At 37.7% G+C, this 20,776-nt stretch overlaps 1 protein-coding gene across 6 annotated transcripts in view; it reads right to left on the reverse strand.

The window, feature by feature from the left end:
• Window positions 1-897: 897 nt before the first annotated feature.
• The window catches only part of homer2 (homer scaffold protein 2), a 36,467-nt gene continuing 16,588 nt past the window's right edge, over window positions 898-20,776 (reverse strand). For 5 of the 6 annotated variants that reach the window (XM_086072440.1, XM_086072438.1, XM_086072437.1 and 2 more), the window contains 7 exons: window positions 14,660-14,791; window positions 14,001-14,093; window positions 13,376-13,518; window positions 11,702-11,858; window positions 9,981-10,091; window positions 6,747-6,827; window positions 898-2,625 (listed from right to left, as the gene is read on the reverse strand). In XM_086072440.1, coding sequence (XP_085928566.1) covers window positions 2,437-2,625; window positions 6,747-6,827; window positions 9,981-10,091; window positions 11,702-11,858; window positions 13,376-13,518; window positions 14,001-14,093; window positions 14,660-14,791 — 906 coding nt within the window. In that variant the 3' untranslated portion in view covers window positions 898-2,436. The remainder of the gene's footprint in view (window positions 2,626-6,746; window positions 6,828-9,980; window positions 10,092-11,701; window positions 11,859-13,375; window positions 13,519-14,000; window positions 14,094-14,659; window positions 14,792-20,776) is intronic. The other variant, XM_086072439.1, reaches the window with a different exon arrangement.

Raw genomic sequence — 20,776 nt, forward strand, 5'->3', positions numbered from 1 at the left:
GCCCGCGTACCATTCGTGATACTTAAACCACACTGAAAACCACTGCATTCTTCACTGCACTTTTCCCTAAATTTGGCTTGTTACAATGTATGTTTTCATATCCAATGTGTTTTTATTCATTTCTCTCATTAAACAATTTGTTAAATGATTTGTGAATACATTTTAACGTGAATCATTTTGCATACACATTTAAACATGGTTCAAGAAAGGAAGAGTTGATTGTTCTAATCAAACTACAACAAAAATTGCAGTTCATTTACCAAACAATTTTGTTTTACATAATATGCAAATGATCTGGCCATCTGCATTATTTGCTGCCTTGCGCTCGCCTTTGATATAAACATGTTTTTAACCAAAGCCCCTCTTACACAAGTGACAATTTCACTCACTTTTGTACTCACTTTTGTTGCCAGTGGTTTAGACATTAATGGCTGTGTTGAGTTCCTTTGAGAAGGCAGTAAATATACAGACTGCTTTCCATTGTCGCAAAGTGTCATTGGCTTCATTGTTGAGATGTGAGATCATACTTTACATTTCCCATTCGTTTTTGTAAATGGAAAAAAAAAATGCAGTGAGTGGGATTAAGTTGCCACGGCAACCTGTCCTCCGATCCTCCACTGCAGTTATTTCCTCACTGGGGTTTTTCCATCCTGCAAACAGGCAATTTTGTGACTGTTTGTTTTTCTTTCCCTCCTGACATGAGAAAAATGCCGGTAAACCTCTGCTCAATTGTTGCGGGTTTTATGTGCGTTCCAGTATGTGTCCGGATTACAGCTCAGTTTTGTGCTGTACAGACGGGCAGCCTCCTTTTTTTTTTTTTTTGCCAACAAATGTTTCACTGTCACTTTGTATTTTAGAACGGGTGTACAGTACTTACCACACTTACCAGGCCACCTGTCACACGCATCTTGATATGCTTTAATGGGGACTCTTTCTATTTTAGTGGGCTTTCCATGTTTTATCATTGGGGTGGTTTACAGTCTTTTTTTTTTTAAATGTTCAGGGTTGAAAGTAAATGAGTATAATTTGACATGTTGACCAATGTTATCTTCCATGTAAAAGTACATTTGAAAATTCAATTGTTATAGCATTGAAAAAAAAAAAAAAAAAGTATGGTTAAGCACTGTACAATGTCACATTCTCTCTCACACACAGTTTCAATTAAAGTTTTTTTTTTTTTTTAGCAATCAGTTATATTGTACAATGAAGAGACGCCACAAATGTTTACAAGAGTCATTTGGTTCAGAACAAAAGGTCATATTTTGCTATGCTTGGTGTTACATAGATGAATGAATTCCAATTTTATGACGCAGATGCAAGTAAATATATTGTTTTTGTTTTTTTTGTACATATTTAAAAATAGAAGATTGTACAAAGCAGCTTTGATAGAAGACAGGTTTGGTATTTCATCTTATTTGTACATCATGTCGACTGACTTTGCTCGTACTAGAAACAAAACGCAAACGTAGAGGGGAGGCACCCAAATAAATAAAGTCAGACAAAAGCAACAAGTCAAGTCGTGTGCTTGTTCACATGATGCGTCCGCGCAGCAGCACCACGTCCCGTCCACTCGCCCCAAAAATCACCGATGCACAAAGACATTTAAGTGGAAGGAAGCACGTCAACCCCAACTACTATTGCACACACTCGAGCGACGGGTCCTTGAAAGTGACGGCAAAGTGGGCTTCGATTCATTTTGGATGGTGAAGAAAGCTCCGGGGACGTCACTTGGACCCGTCTGTGGAAATGCTGGACGACAGAAGGACTCGTTAGTGGGAAGTTGCGGTACACGTCTATGACATTTGACCCCGCATCCAGCTTCAGCTCCGTGTACGAGTACATTTGAACCTGAAGCTGGATATGGTTAAGAAATGGATGAAGCCGTTTGAGCATTTATTCAAAACACGAGTGACATTAGAAAATTCTTTGAATTGACATCCAGCGCCTGAAACATAAATCAAAGCTATGCTAGAAATGCTCAAAGGGCTTCCGCACATCCGAGCTTGAACCGTTTCCCAGGATGCTTTTCATGTGGGGCCGTTTCTCCTCGCCAGGAGGTCGTCAAAGCCCCCTGGAGGCACTTAGTGTCACGGCCATGAGTCTTGTGGGTGCGTGTCATCCAAGTAGAAAGTGACACACCTGAGATAGAGTCTTTGATTTGGGGGGCGGGGCTTCGGAATAACACCAATTATTATCCGAGTGACGCTCGGCAGCATTCCCCTTGTGTGTTGTCCCTTGTAGCCCTTATACAGTAAAGAACCCACCACCAGCACCGCCCCGCCCCCGCCCACAACCATAAGCTCCAAAGTATGACTCTTGATTGGCTTGCACGTCGCTCCTCCTCCGAGGACGTCCGTGTTGCGTCCGTGACTTTTGAGGGAGAGTGGGCGCCGCGTACGTTTGTGCCCTGAAGACGCGGACGGCGGCCCGACGGGCTCAGTTGTCGACGCCGAGCCGGGACAGGCCTCGCCGGAACTCGTGCAGCTCGTCCAGCTTGACGTCCAGGACGTCCATCAGCTTCTTCAGCTCGCCCTTGATGTTGCCCTGCTTCTGGCGACTGTCGTCCACGTCCATGTGAAGACCGTCGATCCTCCCCTCCAGCTCTCTGTTCCTCGTGTCTGCAGTCTGGCCGGGAAGACAAAACGTGTCAAGCGCGCAGTAACATTTTAACCACCAGATCCAGTAATCAGTTGAGCACATTAGTGATCATTTCGTCAGAGGTGCCATTCCAGGTCCAGAGAGTAAAAATCCTGCCACAGTTGGGCTTTAGCCTCAGGTGCTAGTTAGCTAGCTCCCTAGTTAGCTCCCATGGTGTTTGTTTACCTGCTAGCTGCCTAGCATTAGGGGCTAAAGCCAAACTGTGTGGCAGGGTTTTTACTTTCTGGACCTGGATTTGCCACCTCTGAATTTCGTTAACAAAAACTAAACAAAAATATTTTTTGTCAACACATTTTTCACCGGACGAAAACTAGGCTAGGCTAGGCTAGACTTAAAACCCTCATTTACTCATTCACTGCCATTGACGACTATAGACGTCAAAAATTCATGTGAACTATTTCTATTAGTTTAACATTTTTTTAATTTCATTGAATTTTTCATGAAAACCTAGAATTTTTTATTGTACATTTATAACAGATATAAAATTATCATGCGATTAAATGCAACTTATTTTTAATATATATTTTTTTAAATTAAGCCCATCAGGCGATTATTTTTTTTAAATTGCAATTAATCACATGACTTCACTAGTTAACTAACGATTAATCGCAAATTTGATATCTGTTCTAAATCTACAAAACATTTTCTTTAGGTTTTCATACTCTTGTGTGTTGAAACGAATGTTAAACTAATTGAAATAGTTCAAAAGAATTTTTGACATCTATAGCCGTCAGTGGCAGTGAATGAGTTAATAAACAATAACTGGGACTAAATCAATATGCATTTTCATCGACTAATGAAGACGAGACGAAAATGTACTTCACTCAATAAAAACTGGACTAAAATCTTTGGACATTTTAGCTCATGAACTAAGAAGAGACGAAAATGATATGATGTTGTAAAATCCTGTCTCTGCTAATGACACAGTGAGCCCCCACTCACCCCCCCCCCCCTTTCAGATCTGCAGCTAACGAGTGCAACTAGCACAAACACGGGACAGACAGGTGCATTCATGGTGAAAGGTAAAAAAATAAATAAATAAATAAAAAAGGAAAATTACATCATAACATTATTTCAACGGCCATAACGTTACAACAATAATGTTAATTCGACCGCTAACGAATGCTGGCTAAATTACTAGCTGGTAGCCACTTGTTGATATACTATACTTGTGTGTGAATTTGTTTTTCATCAAAAAGATGAGAACATTTTACGTGAAATAGTTTTTGAGCCAAAATGTTCAACATCATCTGCTGACCAAAAAAAAGTATACAAGAGTAAAATGATTGTCTTGACTTAAACATTGACAGTTTTGTTGACTAAAACTAGACAAATAAAATTATGTTTTCTTCGACTAAAATGCTAGATTTATAGTCGACTAAAAGATGACTAAATAAAAACGGGGTGAGGTTGACTATGATAAAAACTAACAAGCGTGATTGAAATTGGACTAAAACTGAGACTAAATTTTAAAATGTCTGATAAAATTAACGCTAGAGCACATTACAAAAGCAAATAGAGCGGAACTTCGAGTGACCAATTAAATTTGCTCAACGAGGTGATGTTCCTCATTGAAATGCAATCATCAAGTCAAACAGTTGACAGGTATATATTCTTTATCCTCGACCCAAAAAAATGACTACTATTATTGCAACTTACTGACTCACAGTAGTAGTAGAAGAAGAAGCAGTCTAGTCTTCTTCGTTTGTGTCTGTATGACTATTATACTGCCATCTGGTGGCCAGCGTGGGCGTACCACAAAAAATAGCCCAATTTTACACACGACACTGAATAATGGCAAGGTGAAGTGAGATTTTTACCAATGTATTTAGGGGGGGGGGGGCATACACACTAAGATATCACATGCATTTAAGTATTCAAAAAGGTTTGAATCCGTTTAGAAATGCAAAAGAAGTATACTGTATGTAAAACATCTCCTAATTTGTCAATTTGACTACGTAGAGTGTAGAATTGAGGGGAAACGAAAATTATTTAAACGTGGAAAATAGTTCTCAAGATGTTCTGATTGAGCTAAAACAGTTGGACTGGGAAATATGAGGAACTTTTTTTTTTAAACATCTTATTCACTTGTGTTTCCCAGAATTTTACAAACAACACAATAAGCACATATCCACATTTTACGGCAATTGAAAAAGCTTTCGATAGCATTTTGCAGTCACGTGTTGATGAGTTTGTTGCTTGGGGGAGGTGAAGCGGGCGGTCCAGACTGTCAGGCAACACTTTAATGCCAAAGATACCGATGAAGGGAGGAGTTAGTTTAAAATAGGAGTGCTAAATAGGTGCGGCGCCCAAAAGGCTCTGAGCTCCAGCTGACTCTTGAAACTTTATCTGTACTCCAGTGTCACATTTACAGGAGAGACATGAGTGTCAACACATGCGATTTCTAATACAGCCACACACAATTCAGAAAAAAAAAAGAAGGGAGATTCAGCGACAGGGCTAAATGATAATTGTGATTTATTACAATGAACAATATTAGTGGATTGTTTATTGTAGCACTGTTTATGATATACACGACATGGCCACTTAGGGGCAGTGTGGGTCCTTGCATTGAGATACACCCTTGTAGTTACATTAAGGCGTAGAAGAAGAAAGTCGCAATAAAGGTTTGCTAATACAACTTTTTTTCACATCATAAGAAGATTATACATCTGAGTATTTTTTAGTTGCTTGTCTGTGTACGGTACTTTGTGTACTAATACTCGGTGAGGGGGATATGCGTGTCGTGAGTAACGTGCTATTTTTTTTAAGCTAATCAATGGAGTTTTCAATTACTTGTTAGCTTTAAGCTAGTTACATTCAGGAATTAAGCAAAAAATAATGATGTACAAGACACGACGTCAGACATTGCTCCTGAATTGTGGTTTAACAGAAAACAAAAATGGTGGTACACCTACAAAGACTAAAAATAAATTGACCCTAGCGGCATTTTCAATCGAGGTGTTTCCGTCTAAATAGCATCACAGGTGTCTCCAAATTTTTAAGCCAGCCCAAGGGTGACAAGTAATCACTGTGAGGTTTGTTGGAATGGTGTGTAAACCAGCTAAACATGGACGATAGGAAGTCAGTGGGCGGCCATTTTGCCACTTGCTGTCGAGTGAAAATGACATCAAAGTTGCTCAGTCTCAGGTAACAACCAATCACAACTCAGCTTCAGAAGACAGCTGAGTTGTGATGAGCTCAGCACAACTGGGATGTCATTTTCACTCGACTTCTGATATGGATTTTTTATAAAAAATTTTAAAGCTGGATTTTGTTGCTAACTCATATTCCACTAACGCAATATTAACCAAACTACCATATTTAGACTAGTGCGGCGACATAGAACATATTGTTGTCAATAATTTTTTGGGGCGTTGACTTTCTCTTTAAATGTCTTAATTTTTTTATCATCACTATTATAAAGCATACCGACAGACCGACTGAAAATAATTCTGTTGTCATTTTAGGAGCCATCCAAGTGGAGGAGAAGGCTCAAACTCTTTGTTATTGTTCACCCAGCTGGCTGCTTTGACAAACAAACCCGCCAGTTGAGGAACTCCAGGCATGTCATTGTTGCTTTTATCTCACCCCCCCCCCCCCCGCCACAAGAGGCCGTGCATACTGTACACGATACGTTTGGCCTCTCATGCTCATTTCAAACTTTGACCCGGCGCATACACCTGACTCTCACACACCCACCACCTGCGCACTCTCGCACTTCAGGTTTCGCAAAGTCTGACGAACAGGTGCCCTTTTGTTAAAAAAGACCAACGGGAGGGGATGGGTGGGGCAACACAACCACTTTTTTGCTTCTTCTTTTTTTAACACTGTTGAGATCTGGAAGGAAGTACCATCTAAAAAAAAAAGTGGTAATCCACACACCACCGGGCTAGGAATGGTCCTTTATTAATAGATGCAGCCAGTTACGTGTGTGTGTGTGCGACTCATGACAGGAATGTCGAATCGCCAGACTTCAAGCTGAGAGATGAACAGAAAGCCTTTGTTGGCCTCCGAGTGTGACGTAAAGCTGCCTTCACACACAAATCACTGTAAATCCTGAAAAGCAAGCGCAGCTGTGTCCTTACCTGCAGTTTGGAAGTGATGCTCTCGCACTCTGCCATGAGTTGAGGGATTATCTGTGCCTGTTTCCTCAAATTTTCCAGCTCCTTGGTCGGTTGGGGGGAAACAGACACGTTAGTGCATGACTAAAGGAGAATCCAAATGGGGATTCCGAGAAAAAGAGCATTCAACTTGGGTTATATTTTTTGTTCAGTAAAGCACTCTTCTCGAGGCTGTAAAAAGTACTCTCACTATGATGCTATGCAATTCTATAGTACTAAAACCACTATAGAGAAGATATTGGTAAATGAATTTCTCCCTGGCAGGATCAAACAAACCTAAGGGCAAAATTTTATAATACAGCTTTTATATTAGTTACCATTAGATTGCGTACCTCAGGTGGTGGCCAGTGACTGTAAAGTAAAAGTCAAGATTCAATATAAAAGTATCAGTTCGAAGTGTGCTCCATGTGCGTGCAAGTTTGTTTTTCTGCTTTTGCCTCTTTGCCTCCCTGCTTTATGAGAAACACTTTATCATAATCATAATAATCCGACATTTGTCATCACCTGCGGCAGATTGCTTCTGCTACTTCGTGACTGGCCGGTGTGCGCCCACCACCCCGGGAGAAAGTGTGTGTGTGTGTGTGTGTTTTCTAGGAGAAATTAGTCACTGGGCAGATGAGCCTCTGTGGGCCATCTGCTAGCTCACCGTGCTTTTATATGCAGACCGCCGGGTCAGAGTCGGAGCATAATGACTGGAAACACTGCAGACTGCTCAATGATCATAATATCTGAAATTAGCTCTAATGTACATTACTCACAAAAAGTTAAAAGTGTCGAGTGGAATTTGAAAATGAACCTAAAACCTTTCCAGGTGAATTTAATTGATCTGAAACTTGAATACTTCTCATTGTTTTTAGCCATGAAAATGCCGATGCGATGTCAATTTCTAAGCCTCTCTGTGACTCTTCCGGTCTCTCTTTCGACCTGCTGATGACCCTTTTAGCTAAAGGTCATTTCCATCTGAGGGCATCCTCATCTTTGGTCTCGTGATGTCACAATTTGAACAGCATAAAAAGAGGACCAGTAAAATTTAACCAGGAAATTTGTTGGGCAACTATTGGCTCAAAGTTCAGACAATTTATATTGAAAAAAACCCACCAACATCTATTAGCGTTTAGTCCAATTACAAGACAACAATATGATACATTTCAATTGCAAGTTGGCTTTCTGTCAGAACGAAGCTGGTTTTGGACCGAGAGGTTGTTGATAAAAGACAGAAAAGTGCACGCAAGACTCTGTAATTGCTGGAAGCGGAATTAAAGCAAGCACGAATAAAGGTCAAAAGAGCGTGTCCTCACAGGATTCTTTCTCATTAGAAATAACAGCACAATTAGGGGGTGCAGAGCAGACACTTTGCTGGTTTGGACCAGGACACAATACTGATAATGCTAATTCAGCCAAAATCCTTGCTGTTAAGATTACACAGAAAGTCAGTAACGTCATATATTTACTGTATGTGGTACCTTGACTTGGTTTAATGTATTCTGTCACCAAACTTGAAACTCAATGTACTTGTATAGCAAATTAATATCCTTGAGTAAAATGAATTGAAATGTCAATGTTTTGAATAGGGCCTGGTCGACTAATAAGTCGGCCGATTTAATTGGCCAATATTAACGGCTTTTAAAATCTGCCATTTTTTATTTGTTTATTTTTACACATTACACCATGACAAACGCTCCACTCTAAAAAACAAAACAACATCCAACTTAAATAATAAAGGACAAAGTATTGTTCTGCCTGTAGTTTGTATCTGCATTGTTGTAAACATTAAAGCAACACTAAGGAACTTTCAGTTTACGATGATTATGGTGGCGCCACATGGACAAAAGCGGTATTTTTATGCCTTTAGGAAGACCACATTTAACAAGAGGACAAACGCATTGCATCGTTTTTGAGCTCACGCCAGCGAGTGAAATCCGGGCCAATGTTGATCCTTGACTGTCCTTTTTTTCGGGTAGCTTACCTCTTTCATTTTCATTTTTTGTCTACTCAGACAAACCTTTTCAGTTGTTTTTGCAGCTTCTGCCAGAAAAGCAGTCATTGTGCGTCAACATTCAAATTGACTTAGGTCTTTGTAATGAATGGAGCAAGGGGGGAAGTGACGTATGCCATAAAGCAGTCAGCACATTTGTAGTTTTTTTTGTGTGGCAGTGTTCCTACCATCCTCTTCAAAGTTGCTTAGTGCCAGTAAAAATGTACAGACCCCCTCAGGCCGTGGCAAACATACCATTCAAAGAGTTATGAAAATATTTTATTAAGGTTGAAAAGGTCCTTAGTGCTACTTTAAGGGACCCCCAAAAAAAGTTATTTTATTCATTATATTGTTATAAATTAACTCATTCACTGCCTTAAATTTGTAAAAAATAAAATAAAAAAAGATTATTAAAAATTTGGGGCTTCAGGTGGTTAAATTTTTTAATCGTAATTAATTGCATGACTTCACTAGTTAACTCATGATTAATCAAAAATGTTATATCTGTCCTAAATGTACAATAAAAAAATATCTAGGTTTTCATACTCCAGTTTACAAAAGTGAAACAAATGTTAAACTAATAGAAATAGTTAAAATTAATTTTTTACTTTTATAGCCGTCAATGGCAGTGAATTAATTCAAAAAAAAAGAAAAGAAAAGATTATTAAGAATTTGGAACTTCAGGTGATTACATTTTTTTTATTGTAATTAATCGCATGACTTCACCAGTTAACTCACGATTGATCACAAATTTTGTATATGTTCTAAATGAACACTGTTTTTTTAACTTTTGTTAACAAAAGTGAGAAAAAATGTTTAACTAATAGAAATAGTTCAAATGAATTTTTGACGTTTATAGCCGTCATTGGCAGTGAATGAATTAAGTAGCCGATGAATCCATTATCGGAATTTTATTCTGCCAAATATGAGAATCAGTATCGGCCCCCCAAAAAAATCCATATCGGTCTGGCCCTTGTTTTTAATAAATACAATTACACTGTATTGATCAAACACTGATCATCTGAATTTAACTCCATCAAAACAATGAAACAAAATTGAAGATGACAAATGAAGATTGATCCTCAGGTTTGCAATCCCAAGTTCCCAAAACAGCGCTCGCCACCTCCCAACAAATTGAGGATCTAATCACCTCCTGTGGGAGAGACACTGTCTCTTTCTCTGTGTCTCTGTTTTGGTCACGACAAATGTGATCCAAGCCTCACCTGCTCTTTGTCGTGCAGCTCGGCCTCCAGCTCCTGCGCACGCACGCTCAGTTGCGCATTTCTTTGCTTCTCCTGACTGGCCTCATTACACTGAACCTCCAGCTCTGCAATCTAAACACACACAAGCCAGGGACGCATCAAGAGAGGCATGATGAACTTTAACACCCATGATATTTGTACAAGAGATAGTCGGAGTGGACAAAATGAGAATGACAGTCTGCTCATTTCTCAGAGAAAATTTAATCATCTTACTAAGAAAATGCAGACCGTTATAAGCATCCAAGTTTTGGGGGACATTTTGGGAAGGCTTTTTTTTTTGGAAGACTGTATAATGTTCCCTGCTTTTTTTGTGATTCATTGTTCGCCCCCAACCCTACTAAAATGCAGATTTTTAAGTAATCAATTTGATGTTTTTACAGTATACAGGCAAGTCCGAATTTAGTGATCGTCACCTTTTGATTAGTGCAACGTTGTGCTACAACAAGAAGGGGGGGGGAAGCACTGCAGTCCAATGGAAGAGATGCAGCATCATTAAAAGCAAAAGCCCAATGAAGCTTCAGTAAGTCGTTTGTTCACACAGAGCAGAGAGAATATATGCCTCAGTGATGTTAAAGTAGCAATTGTTTGAAGGTAGGGCTGGGTATCCATTCTAATTTCCTCAATCGCTTCGATTTCGATTCGTAAGAGTTCAGTTCGATTCCATTTTTTCCAATTCAATTTCATTCACTTCCATCCAATATTGATTAATTATAGAACATCAATTCTTCTTAAATATCAAGGACATGATAAAAACACCACAAAAATTTTATTTTGCGGAGGCAGTAACTGATTAAATGACTTGGTTTATTAATGAAAGTAACATGTTATAATCACTTGAGTGTTACACAAACATCGACATCAGCAAGGATGAGATAAAAAATATTTTCATTATTCTATTAAATTAGAATAATGAAAATATTTTTTAAAATATTAATTGTAAATATAAATTATAACGATTCTGAAATATCTTCAAGTGAAATAAGTCAGGTCTTTCATAAATGTATGAAAATACTTTTAAATTCATGTGAACAGTAAATTTCAAGAAAACAGTAGGATACAAAAAATGGCCTTAAAGAATATATATTGTATGCATTTATGGGGAAAAAAAGATAGTAAAATAATAGATTCATGTTTTTATGAATTGATACTGACTCGAAAAGGAAAATTGATTTGATATTGATTATTAATTTTTTTTAACCCAGCCCTATTTGAAGGTTTATAATTACTGTAGCATACAATATATGCAAATTTTCTCATTATAATATATAATTTTAGGGTTTGGTTGCACATTTGAGGTTTAGAGATTTTAAAAGTCAGTAAACCTCAACTGAAACAGCAGTTATGGCAGTATAGTGCTGGAGGGTTCGAGTACTGCTGCTACGACTTGATTGTAAGATACAAGTTTGCATTTTGAACAATGTTTAGGTCACTCTGAGATCTCACCGTCAGCCGACGTGTGCAGGTGTTCTCTGTTTCACTGTGTTGTGTAAGCAAAAATACAGTAAAGTTAGATAGAGTAAAGTTGTTATGTTAAGAGGGCCCATAAATGATCAGCCAAATAATAAATAAAGAGGACTTGTCAAGTGTTTTTCATGTGAAGCTAAGCAGACAAAAAAAAATGGATCGGTGTGTTTGTGCAGACTTCTTCAATTCCTTTCAGCCATGCCAAAAAACTGCATTACCTTCTCCCTGAGCGTGTCACTTTCCTCCTTGCAGGCACTGAGTTGCTTCTTCCAGCTCTCTACATTAGCCGAGGACTCCTGCAGCGCGTCCACCAGCCTGGCGTTATTCTCTCTTAACGTCTGCAGCTCCGTTTCCCACTTCTTGGCGTTGGTGTTGCTGTCAGACACGAGACGGTTCCAAGAGAAGCGTTATTAAAGGAGCGAACATTTAGACAGGCTAGTGTTGAAATGCCTGCTGAGGTGACGCAGAATGAAACCGAATCATTCCAATGATGATGACTTCTTTGCTGAAATGCACATGGTCTCGCCAGGAGATGTTTAGAAAATGTCTCTCCACTTCGCTGTTCCCTTCTTTATTTTTTTTAATCACACATGAACAGACGTGTACTTTACACATTACAGGTCTCGGCCATTTCACATCCTGTCACACTTTTCCGGTAAGCCCCAAAGCCTTGTAGAGGCTGGGAAAATAAAACAAGCAATTGTAGAACACGCGACACCAAAATGAAAGAAATTTGAAGTAATTGTCATTTGTAACTGCCACGTTGTCATTTTTGTGCATTTTGTTTTATTTGCTTTTGGGTGTTTGTCACCACCCATACCAGAGAGGGCGGTGTAGCGGGGTGTGTGTGTGTATGTCAGTGACTAAATGAGTAGAGGAAGAGCTTAGGAAGGAGACAAAAAAAAAGTATCACTTAAGACACAGCTAGTTCCCTTTTTGGACATTGCAGACAGTCAACAAGGTTAGTTTATTTTGTGTCTGTCCATACTTTTGTGTAAGTTAAATCTAAATTGTCTTTATTTTCTTTATGCTAATTGTTATGTTTGTATGTGTATTTTGCTCCAGTTTTCACAGTGGATTGATTGTTGACAAGAAGGAATAAATTCAGCAGTCAAAAGAAAATTACTAAGTGCAACTAAGGGAGCTATAACTTTCATAATAAAATGTCATCCAATAGAGTCAGTGTTGCCAGGTTGGATGATTCGTAATTGGTTGGAAATAAAAAAAAATTAAGTCATCGTTGCAGATGATTATGATGTTCTAGGGTCATTTGAATCCCATCTGGAACAACATCTGCTGTTTTATGTAATTATGATTTACTGCGTTCAGTATTAGGATTAATGAGGTTAAATGGCAGAATGGAGCAGTCTCACCCATCAGAGTAGTTCAGATCATTTGTGTGCATGTGCGGTAATCCCAGCAGCAATAAAGAGAGACAATTTCCAGAACAGTGTGAAACTCAAAACATTAGCTGGAACAGTATGAATGATCCATAACTGCCGGATCGGTAATTATTAAAGGCGTGATGTCCTCCGTAAGGGAGCTATTCCGAATGTGGTGAAATTGTTTCAATACAATGGTGACTTGAGATACAAGTGTAATTTGTGCCCACAAACACTCGTATGTCAAATCATCTTTGGCTACTGAAATGATGATTATTTTCACCTAACTGTTCACTATCCGCCAAATTGCTGCTTGTTGTGAACCAAGTTGAATTCACTTCCAACACTCAGCTAAAAATTGTGCTCACGTATGTCAAGGTAAGACTGTAGCAGTCCTGCCGAGGCTCGCTTATATGAAAGAAAGCTGCTGCTGAATCTTCAACCCCCCCCCAAAAAAAAAAGACAAATTGCTTTGAAAGTGTAAATCAAAAACCCGAAAGGAAGCCTTACCTGTGCTCTACGGCGCTCTTGAGTAGATCATTCTCGTTCTTCAGCAGGACAGCCTCTGGTCCCACATGAAAGATCTTCTCATCATCGGTGCCATTAATGCTAGAAGCCTGGTTTGCTGACGGTGTTTCAGGTCCAGACTCCTGCTGGGGGCAGAGGGAAGATTTTGTGCTTTAGGCCATTTTACATGAAAGGACTATCTGACCTGCAGCTTTCTCAAGTTTGATGGCCTCTCAAAAATCCTGCGCTGACTGAGAAATGGGACACTCCTTTGGCAAAACACCATAAACAATCATCACAAGCCAACTATTACTATGTACAAATACAGTGGTACCTCGACTCAAGAATATGATCCCTTTCTTGACCAAGCTCATACCTCAAATTACTTAAAAATGTCATTAAAACTTTTTTTCAATAAAGAAAAATAACACTATTGTATAAAAACTATATTTTTTTTAAGAATGAACAATAATTGATTTCATGAAGTGTCATATATATATATATATAGGACTTTGATTCTGATTTGAACAGAATGTCAATTTTTGCATACAATTGTGCTATTCTTACAGTAATGATTGTGATTTTCTTGTTCAGATGGAGAATTTCAGTCTGCAGGGTGATGGGTTACCTGGGAGTGATTGCTCAGCACCTCCACCTTCTCCTGAGATTTGTCTTTTGCCATTTTTGCTGCCTCTTTGACTTCCTGGAACTTCTCTGCAAACTGAAAATGCCAGAATGAATGAGTTGTAGCAAATGCATAGTGATGTACCGTGATTCAGTTTGCAATTTTGGGCATTTCTGTCCTCCAAGTTGCGAAGGGTAACAAATCAATCAGACTTGAATGGTGTATCAAAAGCAATAATACAGTACCTGATGGGTGGAGCTAAACATTCTGCAGGTCAGTGATTGGACGACATATAGTAAACGACTCTTTTGGGATTGAATACGAAAATCATTTTCTACAACAAAGCTCATCCATGTTGTCGGAATAGACAACCCTATGCCAACAAAAATCTGAAATGCCACCATTGTTTTCTGTGACACCTCCCTCCTCCTTCAAATGCATTAACGGGCTCCATTGTGTTATGCCGGTATGATGTCACACGTTCTACATAATTAATACAACATTGCTTATCCCGCCTACACATCCTTCAGTAGATAATATGACAGATCACCCGTTCCAAATCATGAGGGGAGAACTTGATTGTTATGCTTGGTGCAAATGTGACCATTTTTGAAGGTACATCAATTCACGGATCAACTTTGTGTAACGCTGAACACACTTACCTTAGCAAGCTGCTGCTCTGAGCTGAAGCCCAAACCGAACACAGTGTTGGCCCTGCTGTCTGCCCACTGGCCGAACTTCTGTGACGTCTTTGTGAACATCATGTTGGGTGTGATGGTGCTGTTGATGATAACCTATGGAAAACAAGACACATGAAACTCCTGGTGAGGATGCAATTAAACTAATTAGTTTCAAGAGCTCAACTTGCAATTTGCCAACAGTGCGCTCTGCCAAGAAATGACAATATGTGTATTCACCACACACAAAAAGTTGTTTGGCTTCCGGGAGTACATTTAAAATTAATTTACAGTCATTTGACCTTCAATCAACATTTGAATTAGGGGTAGACCGATATTTGGCGTTTTGACAAATATCGGCATCGGCATTTTTACAAATCCGAAGGCTGATTAAGTTCACTGCTCACTGAGCAGGAAATGCTTGTGAATGTAGTGAAATTTAGGGTTTTCATCAGGATTTGTAAGATGTTCACAGTCAGTTTTTACCTGTTGCAAAGACATTTAGAACATATTAAAAAAAAAAAATTACTGTGCGGAGATCTTCTGAAACCTTTTACGAACTCTCACGAAAACTCCAAATTAGCTACATTTGCATGCAGGGAACTTTTCATTTATGAATTTATTATATTTTCACTTTATAAAATGATGCCGACACTGAGAACTCCCTACACTTAAATAAAATAAAAATTAAGAAATTATGCTGAAATTCTGGAAGACTTTATTTACAGTAGAAAACTTAAGAGAACCATTTACTTAGTTTTTAATTTATCTTAACATTTTGATGAACCCTACAAGCTCCCTGCAATTGTTGTTACTTTTTAAACAAAGCTGTCAATACTTTGTGTTTAAAATTTAAAGAAAAGTATTTTATTTTTATTTTGACGCTAATATTTTCTCTATCGGCCTGAAATATGATTTATTGGTCTCCTTAACTACTAATAATCGGTATCAACCTTGAAAAAAACATATCGATCTATCACTAATTTGAATGTCCATCTGTTCAGTTAAAATGAGTTCCAATATACGCTACTCACAATGAAGATGATTTTTAAAATTGTTCAGCCATTGCTTTGAGGGGAACTCCAGAATGAACCTAAAATATACTATAACCTTTACAGGTGAACTTAATTTAGTTCATCCTGTTGGAAGCCTCGTAATGGCAAGAACCAGTTTTTACAATTGTTAGGCGTTGTCTTGATCTCATGATGTCATCCAAAATGTCAACGGCATGAGGACTGTAATTGAAGCAGGAAATATATTGGTCTATTCATACAACAAACAGCAATTGTGGATTTTGACATTCAAGTCTTTGTTACAGAATAGCAAAAGGGCAAACAGTACTAAAACATTGGAAATGTACATTCAGAAGGCCAATTCAAGTTCACCTGTAAAAGGTCGCGGCGCAATTTAGGTTCATCCTCAAATTTCACTTGAAAGCCAAATATCCTTAATATTTAGTGAACGTTGTATATAGTTCATTTAGCATGGTCCTCAACCATCAGGAATACAACTAATAGATGTATTACAGTGGAACACAATTTCATTCACAGCTCGATTCTCTTATATGAGTCTTGTACATATTTAATCAATTTGACCTATCAGTCACAGTGCAATATTTGTGTTTATTGAGAAACCCAATAAGAGAACTTTGGAAAGTGTCTAATACAGTAATCCATCTGATCATCTTCTCACGGTGCTTTTCCTCTGCTAAGTGTTAAACAATCATGTTTTTCCTGTTCAATGTACTTGCTACATTCAGCCGTGTTTTCTCTTTCGTTTGCTTGTTGCATGAGCTCCAAACGCAAACAGCACAAGAATGTGTGTGAAACGATGACATAATGTAAATGTGTCCTAACTTTGGGTCATCACTCTATTCTGCACTGGGAACTGGAAACCGAATGAGGTCATGCCTTTTGACTTCATAATTGCTTCGAGTTTGTGTCAAACATTCTCTATTGAAACATTAACTCTAAATGTGCCAACTCGGCAATTCTTATTCAACCCACAATCGAATCGAGTGTTACCCTAAAGAAGGCGCACCGCGCTGATAACTGCTGACCCGCAATCCTTCAAGTTGTCAAATGACATCCACCATTTGCTACAGTACAGTCACCTGTAGCAGAGGTGTAGTAAATCAGCTGCTGTCTGAAAGCCACTGCAGTATAGTAGAGCTCATCATGTACTGGACTCTGCATATTGACAAAAGCATTCACATGAACCCAGATGAAACCATTAGGATCCACTGAAGACAGCTCAATTACTGGGCAGTCCCTTGTGTCTCATAGCAACCTGGCTGTGAAGGCAGCATTTGAGAATTCAAATCTGACAGATGTGTGTCCTTTTCAACAACCTGGAATGTATGTCCCAACCTGTTCCAAGGGTGCAAATACACAGACAAAAAAAAAAAAAAAACTAGAAACAACAGCCAAAAGACTTGTTGTGACTCAGGATTCAGGCTGCGTTCTACAAGGTTCATTTAATTATAAATGAAAAGACGACCCCATTTCCTCAAAGGCGAGGTCAGTACTTTGGAAAATCCTGAACAGCACTTCATCCCAAACAGCGGCGTTTTTCACATTTGTTTGAAGACAAATGTGAGATATGAAACTTTAATGTTCCTAGTGGAAAACTGGGCTGCTGCAAGATACTGAATTATTGTGAAAAGACATGACTAGAAATGCACAAAACACCAAGCCCACCATCCACCAATTTAGATGGCCCAAATCTTAATCATAACACTAAAATGTGGATGGTTTACCCGTACGATGTAGGATATGATGGGTGGAACAGTAAAAATGTGTCAAAATGTCTTTACCAGTCTTTTATGAAAATAAGTTTGGGAACCCGTGCCTGTATTCACTATACAGGCACCCGATTGGCTGCCTAACCCAAGTGATGAGGTGACCACAAGATAGTACTTCAACAAATCCTCATTTAAAAACAAACGCCAGCTGTTTTTTTGACAAAAAAAAAACCTAACCCAACCGTGTATCATGAACCTTCCTGCAAAACAGTCAAGCTTACTGCAATACTACGAGTTTTCCCATTTTCATTTGTTTTTTGGTACAAAACAAGAAAATGTTTAAACATGTAAAAAATACACTATAATTATGTAAGTTCCTTTTGGACTAAACAAGATTTATTAAATTTGTCAATTTAAAATAAAAAAAAGGTGCAAATTTAAACAACTAAAAATGAGTATTAATAACCTTTTATTTTTGTTTACGATTATGCCGATTTTGTAATTGTGGAGTGTAATAATTTAAATTGTAATTGAACTTTGATTAACTGCACAGCCCTAGTTGCATCGCTACTGATTATAATGGGATATTCTTAGTAGAAAAAGAAGGGTTTGCCCAATGAAAACGTAATTTTGGCCTGCAATTAATTCGCTCAGAAAAAAAACTTTGTTGTCGACCCCTGGCCTAATGTGTACTGCACTGTACTTGAAGTTTGTTTTACTGGCATACATTTCGTTGTTGTCCCTTTGAAACCTTCTGAAGACCGAAATATGATAACTGGGATCAATTACTGAAGAGATGCCAGTCTGCTTGCACTTGACAAGTGCTTGTGCACCACCCTCTTACAAACCAGATATACAGTACACACACTAAACTGCACATAAAGTAAGTATATCTTGTTGAGTTGCTGCAGAGGTACCCTTGAGCTTGGCATGGCACAACACTGTCCACAGTTGTGGCACATTGTGCAAAACAGAATTTCCTCAAGCTGATGTTAATTCACTGCCATTGACGGCTATAGACGACAAAAAATAATTTTAACTATTTCTATTAGTTCAAAAAAATTTCCCCACTTTTGTTAACACGAGTATGAAAACCTAGATTTTTTTTAATTGTATTAGAACAGATATAAAATATGTGATTAATCGTGAGTTAACTAGTGAAGTCATGCGATGAAAAATTGTAATTGCCTGACGCACCTAATTTTTATTAATTTCTTAAAAAATATATATTTTTTTTAAATTTTATTATACGCATGACTTCTCACGATTAATCACACATTTTATATCTGTTCTAAATGTACAACAAAAATCATTTCTAGGTTTTTATACTCATATATTCTATACAGAAAAATATGTTTGCATTGCTTGTTTCCACTTACTGCGTCCTCATAATACCCATTAAGGTTGCTGTAGGTGGTATGAATGTGCATGCAAGACTGTAATCAAGCGAGTAGGCAAGTGGGAGAATGTGACAGAGAGGAGGGGGAGTGGAGTGACACGAGCAGCTGTGGGGGTGGACAGCCAGGCCTGTATCAAGTGCAACAGGAAGTGCAAATTAAAGTGCGGCTGGCCAGTAACCTGAGGGGCCCATTTCAAACCATCAGTCAGCTTGAGTAGCCCCTATGGAAATGTCGTCCTTGTCTGATTACGTATGTTGAGAGTTCGCACAATAAGCAGAGTCATAGTAAGTAATATTGGATGTGTGAGATGTGCTTGTCAAGTAGCATATAACACACAATGTTGTCATAGGAGAAAGAACGCAGGCTGGAAGATGGCGAAACTGCAAGCATCGTGTTTCCATCTGAGCGTTCTTATCGTCTTACTTTTTAAATTCAAACTCAGCATTACTGGGATAACTCGCCATACTATATTACTGATATATGTATATGCATACATCCACATAACAACCTCACTGAGTTAATGATTTTTTTAAATGCAGAATTACGCATAGTACAATGCCTCTGTTGATGTTTGTGCTAAGCTGTACAGATACACCAAAATTTGATTTAATTGGTTTGCTAAATTCATTTAATAATGTTTTATAAGTCATTATAAAATGTTTAAAACTTAGATGTCATTAATGGGGCAGTAATTTTTTTTATTTTTTTTAAGCATATAGGGCAAATAGTATGGGGGTCAACTTCCCAATTTCCATCTCTGTTCTCAACCGGGTCGCTGAAATGCTTCCATACTCCTTGCTGACTTTGTTTAATAAATTTACAACCAATTTAAAATAATAGCATGGTTCTGCCATTTCAAAGGAGTTTCAGTTTCAATATAGTATAGATCAATATACATACTAATATTGGATCAAGATGTATTGTAACGTTCATGACCTCTTACAGTACACGACAGGGCTACAAGTAATGATTATTTTAATAATAAATTACATTGTTGATTATTTTGTCAAGTACCGGTAATTGATGAATCGTATTAAAAACAAGTTTTAATTTCCATGCTTATATTCAAGAACAGGATGTATTTCAAATTGACATTTAAGGAAATGTGAAAAAAAACAATCATTAGGATTCAGCTACTTTGGTCTGCAACATCTCAGAAAATAGGCAAAACTGTTGATCATTGTTCTTCTAAGTAAAAGAGGGTGTGTTTGTAAAGGTTTTATTTTGATGCAACACAAAGATAAGTCTGTTTTAATGGGGGACTACAGAAAACTAGTAATATTTACTTTTGATAAGCTGAAATTCCAAAGATTTAGACAAGTTTAATAAAAATTAATTATCAATGAATTTGATAATCTAGTAGTTGACAATGACAACTAGGGCTGCTCGATTATGGAAAAAATAATAATTACAATTATTTTGGCAATAATTGAAATCACGATTATTCAAACGATTATTTATTTTTTGGTACAAAATAAGAAAATGTCTAAACCTTAAAAGAAAATTAAGACCAATTTAAAAAAATAGAAACACTATAATTATGTAATTTTGGACCATAAATAATCTATAATACTATATATTTATTTATTTATGTTGGCAAAAACTTGAAGTTGGAGTGCCGCATGTGCACTATACAGTTGGACGATCCTTTATTTTTTGGTAAAAAACAAGAAATTTTTTAAATATAAAAAACAAATACAAAATATTAAGACAAATAAAATTATTTCAAACACTGATTATGCAAGTTCCTCTTGGGTGAAACAAAATTTATTAAATTATTTTAAAAAAGAAAAAAAAGTGCAAATGTATAAATTTAAACAACTCAATTTGTTTTATTAATATTTATTAACGATTATGCTGGTATTGTAATTGTGGAGTGTAATAATCGAAATTGTAATTGAATTTCAATTAATTGCACAGCCCTAATGACAAACTAATCGATTAATTGTTGCGCCTCTA

The sequence above is a fragment of the Leptonotus elevatus genome, chromosome 3, assembly GCF_054856555.1.
Source record: "Leptonotus elevatus isolate MCC_2025b chromosome 3, RoL_Lele_1.0, whole genome shotgun sequence".
NCBI classification, from domain to species: Eukaryota; Metazoa; Chordata; class Actinopteri; order Syngnathiformes; family Syngnathidae; genus Leptonotus; species Leptonotus elevatus.